At 51.2% G+C, this 18,512-nt stretch overlaps 1 protein-coding gene across 1 annotated transcript in view; it reads right to left on the bottom strand.

Annotated features, from left to right (window-relative positions):
• Positions 1-18,506, bottom strand: part of Limk1 (LIM domain kinase 1) — a 32,659-nt gene extending 14,153 nt beyond the window's left edge. The window contains exons 1-7 of the mRNA XM_005344650.3: positions 18,356-18,506; positions 16,698-16,794; positions 4,396-4,534; positions 4,070-4,179; positions 1,873-2,079; positions 533-638; positions 252-418 (exon numbers count right to left, since the gene is read on the bottom strand). Of these exons, the coding sequence (XP_005344707.1) occupies positions 252-418; positions 533-638; positions 1,873-2,079; positions 4,070-4,179; positions 4,396-4,534; positions 16,698-16,794; positions 18,356-18,410 (881 nt within the window). The 5' untranslated portion in view covers positions 18,411-18,506. The remainder of the gene's footprint in view (positions 1-251; positions 419-532; positions 639-1,872; positions 2,080-4,069; positions 4,180-4,395; positions 4,535-16,697; positions 16,795-18,355) is intronic.
• Positions 18,507-18,512: the final 6 nt, after the last annotated feature.

Raw genomic sequence — 18,512 nt, 5'->3', positions numbered from 1 at the left:
GCTGTCTGCCTGGGACAGTCTCTAACTCCCAGAGGAGAGGGGGCGCTGTCTGCCTGGGACAGTCTCTAACTCCCAGCAGGGGGCGCTGTCAGCCTGGGACAGTCTCTAACTCCCAGTGGGAGCGCTGTCCACCGGTTCTTCTTTTATATCCTCACATCTTCTCGAATCCCCGAATCCCCGTACCACAATGACGGTGGGGCGGAAAAGATGAAACAGCCCAAGAACAGAAGCAAAGGAGCAGGTTGACTTACAAGACAGGTTTCTGCCGGGCAGAGCTGCCTGCCTGTCCACTGGGAGCGTGCACTGGGGAGCCCAGGGGGCTGGGTTCCGACCCTGGCCCGTGGCCCAGAGAATCATGGGGGTCATGCTCAAGGGTCAGCTGGAGCAGACGGCTGGTCTCCTGGATCAGCAAGTCGATCTGGGGACAGGGGAGTGTCCAGGTGAGTGTTCTGAGGTGGCGGTGGAGAGCAGGTGTGAAAGCTCTGCTTCCATCACTCCACCCTGCCCCAGCCTTGGATCCCTGTGGTCCTACCTCATCCAGCGGCACATTCCGGATGGGCGTGCCATTGATTTCCAAGATCCGGTCTCCAACGTGGATGGAATTCTTCACATCTGGGCTCATGCAGCCGGGGTCCACTCTGGGGATAAACCAGTGGTTAGACTGGTTTCCCTCCCACTGGTGCCCTTTAGTCCCAATAGGAAACCAAAAGCCAAGATGACCAGAAATGGGGTGGGGAGGGAAATGATTCCACCTTGGTGAAAATCACATCTAGGTGGCCACACACAAGGGTATAGAATCCTCTGGACCTGGAGTTATAGATGGCTGTGAGCCGCCATGTGGGTGCTGGGATTGGTTCTCTGCAAGAGGAACCAGTGTTCTTAACCACTGAGCCATCTCTCCAGCCCCAGACTCATCTTTTTATTAGCAGATATTAACTATGCTTAATGGTGGGCTTCACTGTGACACCTTCATGTGTCATATAATGCATTTTGATCACTCCCCTCCATCACTGTTTCCCTCCACTTCTGATCCTCTGAGTCTTTGCAATTAGTCCCCCTTCTTTCATGTCTTTCCTTTTTTTGGGGGGGGGGGTGGTGGCCCAATGAGTTTCATTAGTTGCTCACAGATCCAAGAGGACAACTCCTTAACTCCAGGATTATAAGTACAGCCATTTGTTTGACTTAAAATTATTTTTTATATTCATTTCTTTAGTGTGTATGTTTATGTGTATGAGCATGTCTTGTGTGTGTATATGTTTATGTATATGAGCACATCTTGTATGTGTGTGTATGTTTACGTGTACGAACATGTCTTATAAGTATATTTATGTCTATAAGCATGTCTTGTGTGTGTATATGTTTGTGTATGAGCATATCTTGTGTGTATGTTTGAGTGTATAAGCATGTCTCGTGTGTGTATGTTTGAGTGTATAAGCATGTCTTGTGTGTGTTTATGTGTATGAGTATGTTGTGTGTGTTTATGCATATGAGCATGCCGTGTGTGTGTGTGTGTGTGTGTGTGTGTGTGTGTGTGTAAATTAGGACAGCTTACAGAAGCTGGTTCTTTCCTCCACCCTGTGGGAGCTGGGAATGGAACTCAAGCTGTCAAGCTTGATGGCAAGCATCTTTCCCTGATGAGCCATTTAATAGCCCTGGTTTTTGTAAATTGACTTATCTCAATTCCTCATGCTTCTAGTACCTGGGCATTTTAGGCCAGAACAAACTTACTCAATGACTATGGACTGAACCCTCTGGAACTGTGAGCTAAGATCAATCTTTCCCCATTTAGGTTGTTTATGTTGAGTATTTTGTTATATCAACAAAACGCTAACTAATACAACCAGAGCCCATCCAGCGTGGCAGCCCACTCACCCTTGGACTCGAACAGTGTGCGAATGCTCCGTGCCACAGCCTGGTGGGCCATGAGGGGGGTCGATGGAGACGGACAGGCCTCGCTTGCCATGAGCAGAGGCTGGGATGGACACTAGGGTGACTGTGTGGGGCAGGTGGGAGCCGGGTGAGTCTGGCAGGATCTGTTCAATGACTGGAGTTATCACAGTCTGGTAGTAGCAGCGCCCACTATGAAGGAAGGCCGTCGGTAGTGCGGATGCAAAGAGGAGGGGAAGAAGAGTATCAGGGAGAAGTCAGTCATGCTTCTCTGCAGCAGGCTTCTCCCTCCTCCCATACTCCTCCCCCAGCAAAGTGATGGCACTCAGGGCAGGACTGGGTGACCAGTTGTCTCAGCCCTCCCAAATCTGGGTCTCAGTTATTGTGGTAAAAAAAAAATTATTTGTTTCAAAATTACATTTATTTATGCACGTGTTTGGTCAAGTATATGTGCACCAAACTGTGTGTGTGTATATATATGGGGGTAGTTTAAAGGACAATTTAGAGGAATCAGCTCTCTCCTTCCACCACTTTTTTTTTTTTTTTTTTTTTTTTTTGGTTTTTCGAGACAGGGTTTCTCTGTAGCTTTGGAGCCTGTCCTGGAACTCCCTTGGTAGACCAGGCTGGCCTCGAACTCACAGAGATCCGCCTGCCTCTGCCTCCCGAGTGCTGGGATTAAAGGCGTGCGCCACCACCGCCTGGCTCCTTCCACCACTTTGGTCATTAGGCTTGGCAGCAAGCACCTTTACACACTGAGCCATCTCGCTGGCCCCATTCTGGCTTGTCTATTCTGTGATGTTGTCAGATGGCCAAGATAAGGCGAGGCCCTTGGGGATACATCTCGTTTGGGAGGAAGTCATTAAAAACCCATTTGGGATCAGGTCCTGTTGTTCTCAAATCCAGCCTTGTTGGTGTTTCATAAGAGAGAATTTGCCTGTTATTTTGTCCTGGCTCTGGGGAGAAAGACTCTAAGTCCTTGGAACAGGGGGATCTTTGTTATTTATGAGCCCCTTGGAGGATGCTCGAGTCTATGCAAATGAGATGAGTCAGATCAGGGCTGGTCCCACAAAGACGGACCATGACTGAAGGCTTGGGGCTTCTAGCCAGCCTGGGTCCCAGGAGCAGGCTAGAGACAGAGTTTAATCATGTGGCCAGATTACTTATAAGGAAACCTCAATGAAATGCTGGACCTCAGTGTGGCATCCTGGTTAGTAAACGTAAGATGGGCTGGGGGAGAGATGGAAGGTGTCCTCACTTGGTGGCTCCTGGGCTGTGTCCTTTGTAATGCAACTGTGACCCAAAGCACAGCACCCTTTGGAGTTCTGTGCATCATTTAGCAAATTATCAAACTTGGGGTCACTGGATTGGAAGCCAATTGCTCTAAGTGTGTGAGGGCCCTGGGGGGTAGTGTGCAGCTGGTGTCTGGAGCAGGAACAGACCTGCTGGTAATAGTATCTGTAGCTGGTAGGCTCTGTGCCAGCTCTGTGGCTAAAGCCAGAACCCTACTGCAAAGGCAGAGAGAAGGGGGCTGGTGTTGGGGGCATTCAGGCTTTTGTCATTTTCTTTCTTTTTTAATAATACTGAGAACTGAACCTAGAGCCTTACATATGACATGGAAGCCTTCAATGGGGTAATTCTAGGCAGGTGCTCTACCACTGAGCCACACCCCAGCCCCTCACTGGGGGATTCTAGGCAGGTGCTCTACCACTGAGCCACACCCCAGCCCCTCACTGGGGGATTCTAGGCAGGGGCTCTACCACTGAACCACACCCCAGCCCCTCTCACTGGGGGACTCTAGGCAGGGGCTCTACCACTGAGCCACATCCCAGCCCCTCACTGGATAATTCTAGGCAGGGGCTCTACCACTGAGCCACACCCCAGCTCCTCACTGGGGATTCTAGGCATGTGCTCTACTAGTGAGATGCACCCTCAGTTCTCTTTTTACTTCTTGAGACTGGGTCTCACTAAGTTGCCCAGACTGGCCTAGAACTTACAATCCTCTTGCATTAGCCTTCTGAAAAGCTGGGGTGACAGGCACTACAATTTTTGCCATGTCTACAAGGTAGCAGGGAGCTACAGCAATTGCCCTCTCCTATTTTCCCATGTGGAAATAAAAGCCTGAGTAGGGCAGCCTTGATGACAGGTGCAGGCACCTAGGTTTGAAGAGGCCCACAGTACTCACCAGTACAGCTTCGAGTGCTCCACCAGTGTGTAGGTGTCCCCATCGCCGATGAAGGTTCCGCAGGTGAGGCAGATGAAGCACTCAGGGTGGTATTTCAGCTCCCCAGCCACCTGTAGGTGGGGGGACACAACACAGCTTAGTGGTACCTGCAGTCTCCTTCCCGACCACCATTCTCTATTCAAGGGAGAAGCAGGGCAGCCTGGACAGACAGAGGACTGAAGGATCTGAACAGGCGAAGAAATGGGCTTCTTTCTTCAGGGGACGGTGGCAGGGAGAGAGTGCAGGCTCACCACAAGAGGTGGGGCAAGTAGGAGAAGGTGGCTCACCATGACCAGTCCTTTGGTGATGTGTTCAGAGCACCCATGGCAGGACTCGCCATAGCGGGCCCAGTAGTCCTTCTTGCAGAAGAGCTGTCCATCCTTCTCGTAGTACTGGTGTGAAAGGGAGGTGCTACACTCACAGCACCTGGGTGGAGAGGGGCGGGGCTGAGATGGCCACACCTACTCTCTCTGCACAGCTTTACTCATGGTGTATGCCTGCTTGTCTGTATGTTCATCCTGTGTGTGTGGTGCCTGAGGAGGCCAGAGGACACGAGATACCCGCTAGAATATATACTTGGGAGCTTTGCAAAACTAGCAAGTATTCTTGACCCTGAAGCCATCTCTCTAGTCCCCACATATAGGTATTTATCTTTGGCTTTTGCTTTTAGAAAACTGAAACAAACTAGGGGCTGGAGATGTACTTCTGTTGGTGGAGAGCTTGCCTAGCATACACAAAGTCCTGTCTCAAAAAAAAAAAAAATAGCCGGGCAGTGATGGCACATGGCTTTAATTCCAGTATTCGGGAGGCAGAGGCAGGCGGATCTCTGAGTTTGATGCCAGCCTGGTCTACAGAGTTCCAGGACAGCCAGGGCTACACAAGGAAACCCTGTCTTGAAAACCCAAAGAAAAAAAAATTAAACAAATAAAAAAAAAAGACTAAGAGAAAGGTAGCTGGGTGTGGACGCATAGGCAGGCTATCATTTCAGCAGCTGGGAGGCTGAGGAGGGATCTAGAGCTGCAGTAAGCATGGGCTACACAGATCTTGTCTCAAACAAACAAACACACCAAGTATATTGGGCTAGTGGCACTTACCTGTCATTCTAGCACTCAAGACACAGTGACAGGAAGGTTAGGAGTTCAAGTCATAGTTGGTTATATACTCTACAGTGAGTCCAGGTCAGAAAGGGACATGAAATACTGTCTCGAAAGTAAAAGAAGGAGGGGCTGGAGGGATGGCTCAGTAGTTAAGAGCACTGGATGCTCTTCCAGAGGACCTGAGCTTGATTGCTAGCATTCAGATGGTGGCTCACAACTATTTGTAATGTCCATTCCAGGGGATCTGACATCCTCTTCCGGCCTTTGCGGGTACCAGGCACACTCATATATGTGAGAAAAACACCCATACACATAAAATAAAATAAATACTAAAAGAATAAAAGAAAGGAATGTGAGTTTGAGGCCAGTCTGGGCTACATGACAAGTTCCAGACCAGGCTGGGTTACACAGTAAGACCCTTTCTCTAATTAATAATTTAAAAAAAACTTAAAAAGTAAAAGAAAAATAAGAAACAACTCCAGCTTTAGAAAGCTGTATCTATGAACACAAGCGGCCTATATGCAAGTCCAGAGCTCAGACTATGAGACCAGGGAGAGGACTGCACCCCCACATCGCTTTCTAAAAAATGATTATTAATGGCTGGGCACAGTTGTACACACACTTCTGATCTCACTACTTGGAGGCAGAGGAAGATGGTGAATTTGAGGCCAGCCTGGTCTACACAGCCTGACCCAGGACAGCCAGGGTTTCATGGTAAGACCCTACTTGCACAAAATATCCTAAGTGTGTGTGGGGGTACGAGCCTCAGTGTACATGCAGCGATCACAGGACTCTGAGAAATCAGTTCTCCCCCTGGACTCTTTTTTTTTTAATATTTATTTATTTATTTATTTACTAATATACAATATTCTGTCTGTGTGTATGTCTGCAGGCCAGAAGAGGGCACCAGACCTCATTACAGATGGTTGTGAGCCACCATGTGGTTGCCGGGAATTGAACTCAGGACCTTTGGAAGAGCAGGCAATGCTCTTAACCACTGAGCTATCTCTCCAGCCCCCTCCCCCTGGACTCTTACAGGAGTTCTGGGGCTTGAACTCAGTTCATCAGGTTCTTGGGACCAGCCTCTTTACCTGGGACCAGCTGAGCAGTCTAGCTGCTTCATCCCCTACAGCTTTTTCCCTTTTTGTTTTGGAGACAGGGTCTCTTTATATAGCCCTGGCTGTCCTACAACTTTCTATGTAGACCATGAGTGCCTTGAACTCACAGCTATCTGCCTGCTTCTTCCTCCTTAGCACCAGGATTAAAGGTGTCACCTCGCCCAGCTCCCTCTAGAGCTTTTTGGCGCACAGCCTGTACAGCCATCCATTTCAGCTCTGCCTAGATGTGCTGGAGGATCTGGCTCGCCTGCTAACCTCAGAGGCAAGAGCAGCTTCTAACCCAGGTCCCTGTCTCCTCATGCAAAGAAGATGGCTCAGAAGGAAGGTGACTTGTTTTTGGTCACCAGCCAGATGGATAGAGGAACAGAGGCTGGGAACACGGAGAGCATGAAGCAGACCACAGGCCTCATACATGGATCGGTTGGCTTTCTCCTGTAGGAGTGCAGAGGTCTATAACTCTTTAGACCTGAATGTCAGCACCTTCCTGTTTTAGCACATGGGAGGCAGAGGCAGGTGGATCTATGGGCATTCAACACCAGACTGTAGAACAGTCGGGCACTGGGAAAATACCAACCCAAAACAAAAAGGAAAATGAAAAACCCAACCAAATACCTTAAGGGGAGCACTGGCTATCCTGTCTCATTGAGGTGTGAAGTAGGTATTGGGCTCAGGATGCAGAGACAGGGTCCTGCCAGTGAAGATGCAGGATGCTGTATCTCCCCAAAGCTCAGCAGCCCTAGGCCTTCATGAGCATGCCCAGAGATCAGCTCAGTTCTTGCAACCACCTACCATTAAATCTATGTCCCTGTCTTTCCTCAGGAAACAAGCCCAGCGTCATCAAAGCCAGCAGTCCATCTTAGTCTAAGAGACAACCAGGGAGGCTGGGGTAGGGGCTGAAGGGCAGGGAGAGAGAGAGAGAGAGAGAGAGAGAGAGAGAGAGAGAGAGAGAGAGAGAGGCGGTCTTTGCCTGGCTTCTCCTGGTCCAAGCATCTTGGTGGGACTGGGACTCTCCTGTGAGTCTATGGAGAGCTTAGGGTTCTGTGTGCCCAGATATGCCTGGGCCAGAATGTACACCTGAGCAGAAAACGGGCTGCCTATGCAGCTGGTTCTGCTTACGGGTCACACAGGACCTGGAGGAGCTGTGCTGTGCTGGGGACCAGTGCAGGAGAGAATATGTGGGTGAGACTGTTCACTCCACTCCCCAGTGCTAGGACCTGCTGGAACTGGAACTGAGAACAGACAGGGAGGAGAGCTGTACAACAGCTGGTGGGACACTGTTCCTTTAAGAAGATCCTAGCTTGTTTCCCATTGTCTGGGTGTCTGGCCTGCAGGGAGGGGCTCAAGCTGGGGAAACACAAAATGTCAGAATTTAGTTGTAAGTGGGTGGGGATGTACTCAGGAAAGGGGCCTGATGAGGTGTCCCTGGGGGAGTCAGAGAGCAGAGGAGGAGAGGCTGGGTGCAGGGCAGGAGTCATGATGTCATGCTTACTGGCCCAACTCTCCTGGCAACAGTCCAAGGCAGACTCCAATAGGGGAGAGGCTTTGTACCGCTGGGAGCCGGGCAGTGGGAGGAGGCTCTGAATGTAGGGCCCCAGTACGCCTCTCCTAGGGTTTTCAAACCTAATAGAAGATGCCATGGAAAGAGGCAGCAAGCATCCTGTCCTTTCTAGAAGGTCCCCAGTCCTACACTATCAGTGACTTGCTTCCTGTCCCACGCCTAGGTCACAGGAGTTTCACAGAGGTCTGCCCATCGCCCATTGCTGGTGTCACGCTGCAGGAAGCAGGGCCTCTGCAAGCCTGCTCTCCCTGTGGGTGTGGGCTCAGAACCAGTTACATCCCACCCTGGGAGAGAAAGCTCTTAAGTTCATCTAGAAGGAAACTCCCCAGCTCCTCCTCCACCCACTCATTCATCACAGTCCGCTGCGGCTGCGGGGAGCGATCTGACCATGACTGGCTCACAAGTTCTGCTCAGCATATCCCCTACCAGGTCACTACTTCCTTGAAGCCTCTCCCGGCCCTTACTGCTACACAGCAGCAGCACCACAGCTTCTGTAAATGCACCTTCAGGAGGGGGCTGATCCCACCCAGCACCCTCAGTACTGCTTAGGCACCTCTCTGTCAACTGTGTGCCACGGTTCCCTGGTGGCCTTGATCTCTGTTGACAGAGGGTCTCAGACAGCAGAAGCTGGCCTTGAACTCACTATGCAGAAGAGGATGACCTTGAACTGATCCTACTTCTACTACACAGTGCTGGGATTACAGGAAAGTGCCTTGAAGCTTAGTTTGTCCATGCTGGGGATAGAACCCAAGGATTCACGAAAGCTAGACACATCCCTAGCCTGACCTTGAGTTCCCCATCCTTCTGCCTCTACCTCTCCAGTGCTGGGATGACAGGTGTGTCCTACTATGCTGGCTTCTGTCTCTCTGTTTAGAGCGGTTAAGGCTTTACTTGGGCTCAGGATGTGGGCTCACACAAAGGTGTTAGTGGCTGGCCCCAGGCTTCAAAAGACTTTTGCCAAGAGAAGGTACAAAGGAGCTTCTGACCTGTCCAGCCCCTTAATCCTCAGCCTACATCTTGACAGCAGCAGGAAAAGGGAGAAAGAGGAGCCGCCAGCGGGCAGAGCCATCAGCTTGGGTCTCACAAAGCATATTGAGATGGGCTGGGCACGTGGGTCAAACGGTAGATTGCTTGCTTCGCAATCAGAAAGCCTGGTTCCATCCCCAGCACCACTGTAATCCCAGGACTTGGCAGGTGGAGGCAGGAGGATCAGGAGTCTGAGGTCATTCTGGTCTACCTGGCCAATTTGAGGTCAGTTTGGGATATATAAGATTCTATCTCAGAAAGAGCCCTCCATGTCAAGAGAGGAAGGCCCATTAGATAGCACACATGGCCAGCCAGGTAGAACTCCTAACTAGACTGTCCCGGGTCTTCTCTAGCAGAGCCAGGCTGGGGCAGGAGGAGAGGACCCTGCGGAGAAAACAGGTGTATGGGGCTCTGTGGCGAGAAAGCCTGGGCCAAGTGCGTCACAGGGACAGGTATGAGGCTCCTCTCACCTCATTCCAGGACACCAGGGTGAAAGAGTGAGCAGTTGGAAGGTCAGGCTCATTGGGAGAAGGTACCAGATGGCCCCAAAGCTCAGCAATGGCCTGAGCCCCCACAGCGGTAGACCTGACCGGAGAGTTTCAGTTCTGCCTCACAGTCATCCTCAGATGGGCCTGTCCGTCAGCTCCCTCCACCTTCAGCCCCAGCCTCTCTAAGCCAGGGACCCAGGACAGGCAGGGAAGGGGCTTTCTACTTACTTAGCCCCACGGAGGTAGCGGATTCTTCTCAGAGCCAAGGCTGGTAGCATCCTCTGCAGTTTACAGAAGGCTCTGGAGGCCTGTACGAGCCCATGGGCGGCTTAGCCAGAGCTTCCCCATCCTACTACAGGGACTCAGGATTGGAGGCTGCAGGGGGTAGGGCCTGTGTGGCCACACCACAGGGGAGGAGGCAGCAGTGTGGGTGAGGAAGGGCTCTTTCTCAGCCTGTGACAGGAAGCAGCCAATGTGCTTTCTGCTTGGGCTTTGGAGCAGGGCGTGAGGGAGAGATCTAGCTCTAATCAGGTAGGAGTAAGCAAAGAGTGGTCTCCATTCTAAATGTAGGCAGAGGGGAAGGCAGGGAAAGATCTAGGTTCTGACTACACGTGGGGAGTTGGGAAAGGAGTGATCTAGGTTCGGATAGGACTACAGGCAGAGAAGTGAGTGGTTGAGGCTACAAGCCCAGGGAAAGAGGCAGGGAGAAGGGACCTAGGCTCTGACTCTAAGAAAGAAGGTGGGAAGGGAGGGAACTGACTTGGCTGTGAACCCCCCCCCCCAAAGGTGGGAAGGAGGGCTTTGGCTACAGACAGGGAGAAGGATATAGGCGCAGACACCAATTAGGGAGGCAGGGAGGGATCTAGGCTCTAACTGCCCTACTCTGTTCCTAGTCCTCTCGATCTGGAGAAGGGAATCCTGTGTGTTCCTTGGTCTCTTCCTGGACAAGGCACTGAGGGCTTGGGTCTCTCTAGGGACAGAAAGCACCAGAGCAGCTGCCTCTTCCGGTGCTGTCCCCCAAGGGAAACAGAGCCCAACTTCCCATGGTTAGCTCAGCCTCCTTACAGGGAGGTTCCTAGACTGAGTGCTTTCTCCCCACTGAGGCTACACTACCAGCACACCGCTCATTCACTATTCCTTGCTCAGGGCTACCCCACCCAGCCTCCAGGGAGATTACCTAGGCTAAAAAATCTCTAGGAATTGTGCGCTCAAGGCTTTTGGGAAAAGGACCCTGCAGGCATGGCATACAGGAGTAGCAGCTGGGCCCCGGAAACCTGGACCACTGGCCTGGCTCTAATCTTCTGGGAGGCAGAGCCAACAGGAAGTGTGGCAGTGGGTAAGGATGAAACCCCAGGGCTAATGCTCACACACCCTGAGCTGTCTACAGAGAGCATCTTCAGAAAACACGCCTGGCTCAGCAGGCGTCTGACACAGCCTCTAAGGCCTTCCTGGTAGACCAGCCCAGGATTTACTCCAGGTCAGGGGCACTCAGAGAGGACGCACAGCCAGGGAACCTTCCGCAGGTTCCTCCAGCTCCTCCTGGCCCAGTGCTTCTCAATCTTCCTAATGCTGCGCCCCTTTAATACAGTTCATGTTGTGGTAACCCCAACAGTAAAACTATTTCTGTTGCTACTTCATCAATGTCATTTGTTACTGTTATGAATCATAAGTATCTGGTATGTGACCCCCAAAGGGGCTGCGATGAACAGGTTGAGAACTGCTGCCCTAGACACACATCAATACAATGGAAGGCTGGGACATGGCACAGTAATAGGGCTTTTCCCTGGTATCCATGAGGCCTGGGTTCAGTCCAACCCTTCCCGCCTCCCGAATTAAGAAACGTGTTGTTTTATTATAAACAGATAAAAGTAAATTTCCCCTTAGCTCTGGGGAACAAGCATACTAGGTCAGTAATGTATCTATCACTGAGAGATTACCCCGGATGCCCCTACTTTATATAAACATTAGTGGTTGGAGATATAGCAGAGGGCTTGCCTAGCAAGCCCAGGGTCCTGGGTTTGGTCTCCAGCATGGCGGGGGTGGGGAGGCATGGACGACAAAACAAAACCCAAGGCTGGGTGATTCTATGGCAGCTCCACTGTAAGTCAGTCCTGCAGGGCCCTAGCTGATCCCCAGCCATAGCTATCATGTCCCTGTCCCACCTCAGTGCCTGTGGGCACGCTGAGTTCCTCCCTCACTTCCTTCCACTCTATTTTACTGTTACCTCCTTGGAGGGCTGTCTCTGGCCTCTGACACTGCTCTGTCTCTTCCCTGGCTTTCCTGCTAGAAGGCAGGAGACCACGTCTGGGAGGGGCGGGATGGAGTCCTGAGGACATGGGTTACATAGGGCAGGCTTTGCAGTTAAGCCCCGTGGGAGGCCTTGGACACGTAAGTGACCTCTGTGCCTGTTTCCTCATTAGTCAAACTGCTTCAGTAACAGCACTTGACTTGCAGGTTGTCCTGAGGGGCCTGTGGAGGACAGGTGCTTGAGAGTGGCTGACTCAGAGGCCCCGGGGATTCCACCTGGAAGGGCATGCAGAAAGGCAAGGAAGGCAGGGAGTGGGATAACTCATGAAGCTGTCCCCCACCTTGTGGCTGAGAAGTGGGCTGTCCAGTCCTGTCACACGGCCCTCCTGCTATCGCAGTTTTATCAATGGCAAAGGGAACAAAGGTTTCAATGTCACTAAGAGGTTTCTGTCATTGGAAATGGAGCCTCAGGTGTCCTGTAGAAAGTTAGGTTAATTGTCTGTCAGCCATGTACCCAGGGCAGCTGTGATCTTTCTCATAGATGTTTTCCAAACTGTGTGGGGCAAGACACTGTAGTTTTATGCAGCTTCGGTGAGTGAGCATACACCCCTGGGCCGGGTATGGGGAGGCAGTGATGGGGATCCAGGCTCTGATGATGAACGGGAGGGTGAGGAGGGATCCAGGTTTAGATGACGGGCAGGGAGGTGTGGAGGTAAGGATCTGGACTTTGGCTATAGGAGAGGAAGCAGAGACAGGAGGATCTAGGCTGACTATAGGCAGGTAGGGATCCAGGCTCTGACTGCAGGTGAGGAGGTAGGGAAGGATGGATCTGGGTTCTGACTATGATATGGAAGCTGTGGGTCACACTGCCTGTGGGCCCTTCCTCACTTTGTGTCCCTCCACTTCAGAGACAGCTGAACATGCTTGCTCCCCACATTCCCCAGCTGGGTCTCACCCCTCTCTTGGTGTTATGGAGTGGGCCGTCCAAAGCCAGGGACCCTTGCCTCCCTCTAGTGCTGCAACAGAGAGGAACTACCCTTGGGCCTCTCTCCTACCTTCCTTCCCTGCCAGTTACAGGGCCCCCTAAAGACAATTCCTTGATTCTTTTTGGCCCTATTGCAATTCTAATGTTACAGGCATAACTAACCTGCCCCCCAACTCTGCTGACAACAGCTATCCTCTCCCCAGTGCAGACCTGCTGCTCATCAGCACCCTTAAAAGAGCGCATTCAGCTCTGCAGAGGTACATAACGTGTAAGAGATAGTCAGATGCCACTTCAAGCAGTGACAACCTTCACTGAGGTACTTGTTGTGGCCGAATCCCTTTTTCTCACATGAGAATAGGCAAATATACCCTTGATGGTTATGGTAGAGGCTGGATTAATACTAAAGAATGCTTGAGGACTGGAGAGATGGCTCAGTGCAAGCATGAGGACCCAAGTTCAGATCCCCAGCATCCATGTAAAGCTGGAACAATGGGGGACATCTGTATCCCAGTGTGGATGGGTGGACACAGGAGCACCTTGAGGGTTCACCAGCTAGCCAGCCTAGCTGAAATGGCAAGCTCTAGCTTCAGAGAGAGACCTTATCTCAAAAAAGCCAGGTAGAGGGTGGCAAGGTGGCTCAGTGAGTAAAGGCAGCTGCTGCCAACCTGACCACCTGAGTCTGATCCTCAAAGACATGGTGGGAAGGAAGATGCCCACAGCCAACCTCTGATAACAAGTTATCCACATGCACACCACCATGGCATGGGAGTGAGCACACACATGGGTACGGCTGATCAGGTTGGCCTGCAGTAAGCCCAAGGATTTGTCTCCACCTGTGGTGTAAGAGCTTCCTCAGAGATTCAACATTCCCTCCTTCAGGAAGCTCCTAAGGCAGAAAGGCAAACAATTGAAAATAGCTTCAGGAAGTCCCTAAAACTGACCAGATTCACTATCTCCCCATCCCTCCACCTCTCCCCCAGTAAGCAATAAAAGCTGAATTCCTCTCTGAAGAGCAAACCCAAGCTGCAAAGATGACTCTTAGACATTTAATGAAACTCTCGGACAAAACTAGCTTCCTGGACAGAGGTTAAGACCAATAAATACTCCTGTAAAGGACACTTTCCCACCTGTTGAGCTGCCTGCAGGCTGTACAGTGTGCTCCAGGTTCCCAGCTTTGAGAGTATCACCCATGTGGGGCTTTGGTGATGCAGCTGTCTTGAATCATTTCTGCTCCTGTAAGTAACCCTTCAACCATATTTTTCTGTAAATAACTCCAATAACTCGTTGATTCTCCAAGTTGTACTTCAGTGGTATCCGTATTTGGTCTGTTGTGGGTTCCCTATCTGCCGTGAGTAGACACGTGTGTTGCATCGCCGTAGGAAGAGTTTATCACACAACACTACTTCCCCAGTGCTGGGACTATACATGTACACCCTTTCATCTGGGGGTTCTGGGGCTGGAACTCAGGTCCTCAGGCTAGGTGGACTCCCCAGTCGTCTATCAGCCCCCCTCATCAGAGATCCTCCCTCCTCAGTCACGGTCCTAAGTCAGGCTTATGAGACAGACCCCTGAACTACAACAGTCTCGTCCTGCCAAGCTGCACCATCTGCCCACGAGAGAGAATGACAATCTTCAATAAACAGCAGGCTGCCCAGCTAGCTGCCTGCTGCCTCTCTCTTGTCTTCAGAAGGGCCTAACGCTGGCATTCAATGCCCACGCCAGCTCAGTCTCCACTTGGTCTCCTAACTGCATCCCTTGACTTTTTCACCACCAACAGTCCCCACAGTCTTGTCTCCCTGAGTGGATGGCCTTTTTGCGTGTCAAGATCCCCTCGTGGGCCTGCCTGAGAGACCTTCTGAGCATATGTTTTGAATCCCTGGATGTGTTGCCTGTCTTTCTTCTGGCCTCAGAGTGGGCACTGTGTTTTCCTAGCGCTTCCTGGTCATGTGACTTCAGGCAGAAACACAAACCTCTCTGTGCCCCAATTTTTCTTTGGAGATACAACTAGTATCTAACTATGCAAAGTGTTCAGAATCCTCAGTGTTGGAAAAGGCCGCCTTAGTCTTCTCTTTGAAACAGGGTCTCAGGAAGCTCAGGCTGGCCTTGAACTCAGGATATAGCACAAGGTTGCCTTGTGTATCTTTCCTCTTTGTTTCTTGGAATGCTCCTAGTGGAACTCTGGGCCACCTCTAGGTGCCCACTTCTCTACTGAGTCTTTGACCACAGCATGTTCTGTGTACAGCTGGAGGTCAGGGCTGTTTTCACTGGCTGACACATGTGTATAGCCAGTTATCTAGGGACAGTAGCTAGGATTCCCTTGAGAGCTGGTGTGTCTTTCCCCTCCCTGCAGCAGGAGAGCTCAGGGAAGCTAGGGCAGGTTGCCCTATCCCTCCTCTTTTGCCTGTTCCCGCTCCTCTATGGGTTCCTCTTGGTGAATTCTACCAGCTTCAGACTGAAAAACAAAAAACAAAACAAAACAAAACAAAAACCGCATCCTGGCATGGGGTTGGGTGGGGAAATACTCAGCTGGTAAAGTGTTTGCCCGAATTCAGTCAGATCCCCAGCACCCATAATAATAATAATAATAATAATAATAATAATAATAATAATAATAATAATAATAAACCACCTCAACACATCAGTGTGCATCTGTAACTCCAGCACTGGAGTTGGAGGGGGCAATGTGGAGATGGGAGGATTCCTAGATCTCACTGGTTAGCTAGTCTAGGCAAACCAGTGAACTCCTGATTCAGTGGGAGACCCTGACTCAAAAAGTACAGTGGAGAGCAACAGAGGAACCCACCTGCATCTACCTCTGGCCCCCACATACATGTATGTGTACCTGCACACATACATGTACACAAACATACACACACAACTACACCTGAACGTGGTATAGCTGGACTTTTTTACTATTCCATAAACAATATTGTGTAATGACTGACGTAGAATATAAATTACCTTAAATGTAAGTCACCTAAGGAGGATTTTGTTTGTTTGAACTCACTACACAGCTGAGGAGGAGCTTGGATTTCTAACCTTCCATCATCTCCTAAGCGCTGGGTTTACAGGCATGTGTTACCATGTCTGGTTTATGTGGTGTTGGGGATCAAACCTAGGGCTTCATGCATGCTAGTCAACTACTCTACCAACTAATACATCCTTAGCTCCTAAGTAGAATTTATTTATTTATTTAAAAAAAATTTTTTTTTTTTTTTTTTGGTTTTTCAAGACAGGGTTTCTCTGTGGCTTTGGAGCCTGTCCTGGAACTAGCTCTTGTAGACCAGGCTGGTCTCGAACTCACAGAAATCTGCCTGCTTCTGCCTCCCGAGTGCTGGGATTAAAGGCGTGCGCCACCACCTCCCGGCCTAAGTAGGATTTAAAGTCTACTAGACAAGCTAAGGTATGGTAGCATGTACCTGTAGTCTTAGATACCGTCGAGGCTGAGGCAGGTGAACTGCTTGAGCCGAGGAGTTCCAAGCCAGCCTGGATAAAACACACACACACACACACACACACACACACACACACACACACACACGTCTATGTGTATATCTATGTATATATGGAGATATATACATAAGTAAACATACAAATGGAGATAATTTAGTAGGTAAAGGTGTTTGCTGGGGAAGCCTGACAACTCAGGTTTGATCCCTAGAACCCATAGAAAAAGCTAGATACAGTGGCAAGCACCAATAATCTCAGCTCTCCTACTTCCGATGGGAGGAGACGACAGGAGAATCATCTGGAAGCTCTCAAAACTGCTAGCCTGAATTAGCTGCACAGTGCCAGACGCAGCCTTAACAAGGTGGAGTTGAGAAGTGACTCTCAAAATCTGTCCTCTGACCTCTATGCACAATGTGCTCCTGAAATGCACATGCCCCCCTCAATATAACAACGCACCAACAAACATACATACCACAGAAAAAGCAAGCTGCTTGTTTTAAGAAACAAGCTGAGGCTGAGGACTCTCTAAGAGATAACAGGCAAGGACAATACTAGGAGAAACATCCAGGTCACAGGCGGGCCTTGCTGAGGGCACCCACCCGTTGGCCAGCGCGTCTTACCTGAAGCAGTCTGCATGCCAGTCAGCGTTCAGGGCCTGGAGGTACTGGCCGTCATAGATCTTCTGGCCACAGCTCGCACACACAGGCAACTCGCTTCCTGCTTGGGGTAGAAACCAAGTCAGGAGCCATTTTTAAGAGGGTAGTTTGCAGGAGGTCTAGCCTGCCCAGCTCACTGCAGTTAGACTTAGTGCTCACACACTGAACCTTTCTCTACAGGATGAATGCCCAGTGAGAGGATAAAGGATGGCAATCTCAGAGTCCTGCTTGGACACTAAGTCGCCAAGCCTCTCTGGACCCATCTGGAACATGTAGAGGAGAACAGAGGTGCTCCCTTCAGAGACAGCAAGTGTAAACGGGGAGAAAGAAGACAGAATTTAGAAACAAGGTGGAGGGTGGCACTTTTGTGACAGCCCCTTCTGCCCGCCTGCCCAGGAAGAAGTGTTGAAAGGGGCAAGGACTGGCAGAGCTTGGCTGGTCCATCTCAGATTAGAAGTAGCAGGGGAGGAAACCCAAAGGTGGTAGCTTTGGTTGAACCGTGATGAGGGGCCAGGACTGCGAAGCCAGACACTCTGGCAGTTCTTTAAGGCAGCCACTATACATGCTTAGTCATCCCCGGGACCTTGCACCCCTGGAGCTGGTGGGCCCTGCAAAATAGCCACGGCCTGTTCCCCTTCATTCTACAGACTCCGAAATCTCAGCTGCAGAGAGGGGACCTTTCCTTATGACACAGAGCCAGGCTCCGAAGCCTTTACCTCTTCAAGCACCCAAAGTAGTGTAAGTGCCCGTGGGCCTATGCCCCCAACAGGGCTTCAGGGATGTGTGTGAGTGGGAGGCAGAACAGGGCTGGAGAGACCAGAACCTGTCTTTGACCAGATGACCCTACTGTGTGGGCTTTGAGAAAGAAACCTAGGGGAGATCCCAGACTGATCCAGGCTGAGGGAATCTCAGAGTCCTCTGAACCCCAACTGTAGTGCGGCTCCAAGCCTGGAGCCCTCTCAGTGAGGCAGGACTCTAGCCAAGACTGATCAAATGAATACTAGAATACGAGCATTGGTGCAGGGGAAACGGGAGGTCACGGTATGACAGAACTGGCGGTGGTAAAGACCTCTGCAGCATTCTGTCATCGGATCCAGTGTGTCTACCTTTCCAGTGCTTTTTTATTTTTTATTTTTTTATTTTTGCCCAGTCCCCCAATTCATCCCCGAACTGCAATGGTGGGGAAACTGAGGCTCCGGGTGTTAGTGACTGGTTCAAGGTCAGTGAGTCCCGCAAACGCGAGTCTGCAGCTCAGGTCCGTGGTTGCTGTCGTTTGGCCCTCCCGGATCAGACTGGATCAAAAGGTGCCCCCCCCCCTCCACCGAAGAGCGAGGACCAGGGTGGGACAGAGAACTAGGGACTAAGGTAGGTGCTGGATGAACAGTAACCTGGGAGATGGGTGAAGACAGGATAGGGTAGGAGAAGAGGAACTTCCTCCATCCGCAAGGCAGCAGCTCATCCCGGGGCCAAGGAAGAGAGAAAGAGGGTGGGAGGGTGACAGAGAATGGCCTGCGGGCTTCGGTAGGACAGGCGCGTCCCTAGGAGGCAGGGGCGCGGCCTTGCAGCTCCTCGGACCCTCCAATACTCCCGGTTCCCCTCCCCCGACCCCCAGCCCCGCGCACCTTCCTCTCCCATACGTTCTTCCCTCCAGGTGCAACAAAGTAGCGTCAACCTCATGCACTCGGCGGGGGGCGGGGACCGCCGGCAACCGGCGGGGCACCGGAGAGCTGGGACCGGGCCCGCGAGCTCGCCCGCCGCCGGCCCGGGAAGGCGGGAGGC

Source organism: Microtus ochrogaster, chromosome 2 (assembly GCF_000317375.1).
Source record: "Microtus ochrogaster isolate Prairie Vole_2 chromosome 2, MicOch1.0, whole genome shotgun sequence".
NCBI lineage: Eukaryota > Metazoa > Chordata > Mammalia > Rodentia > Cricetidae > Microtus > Microtus ochrogaster.
This window is presented reverse-complemented; position numbering and strand designations above follow the sequence as displayed.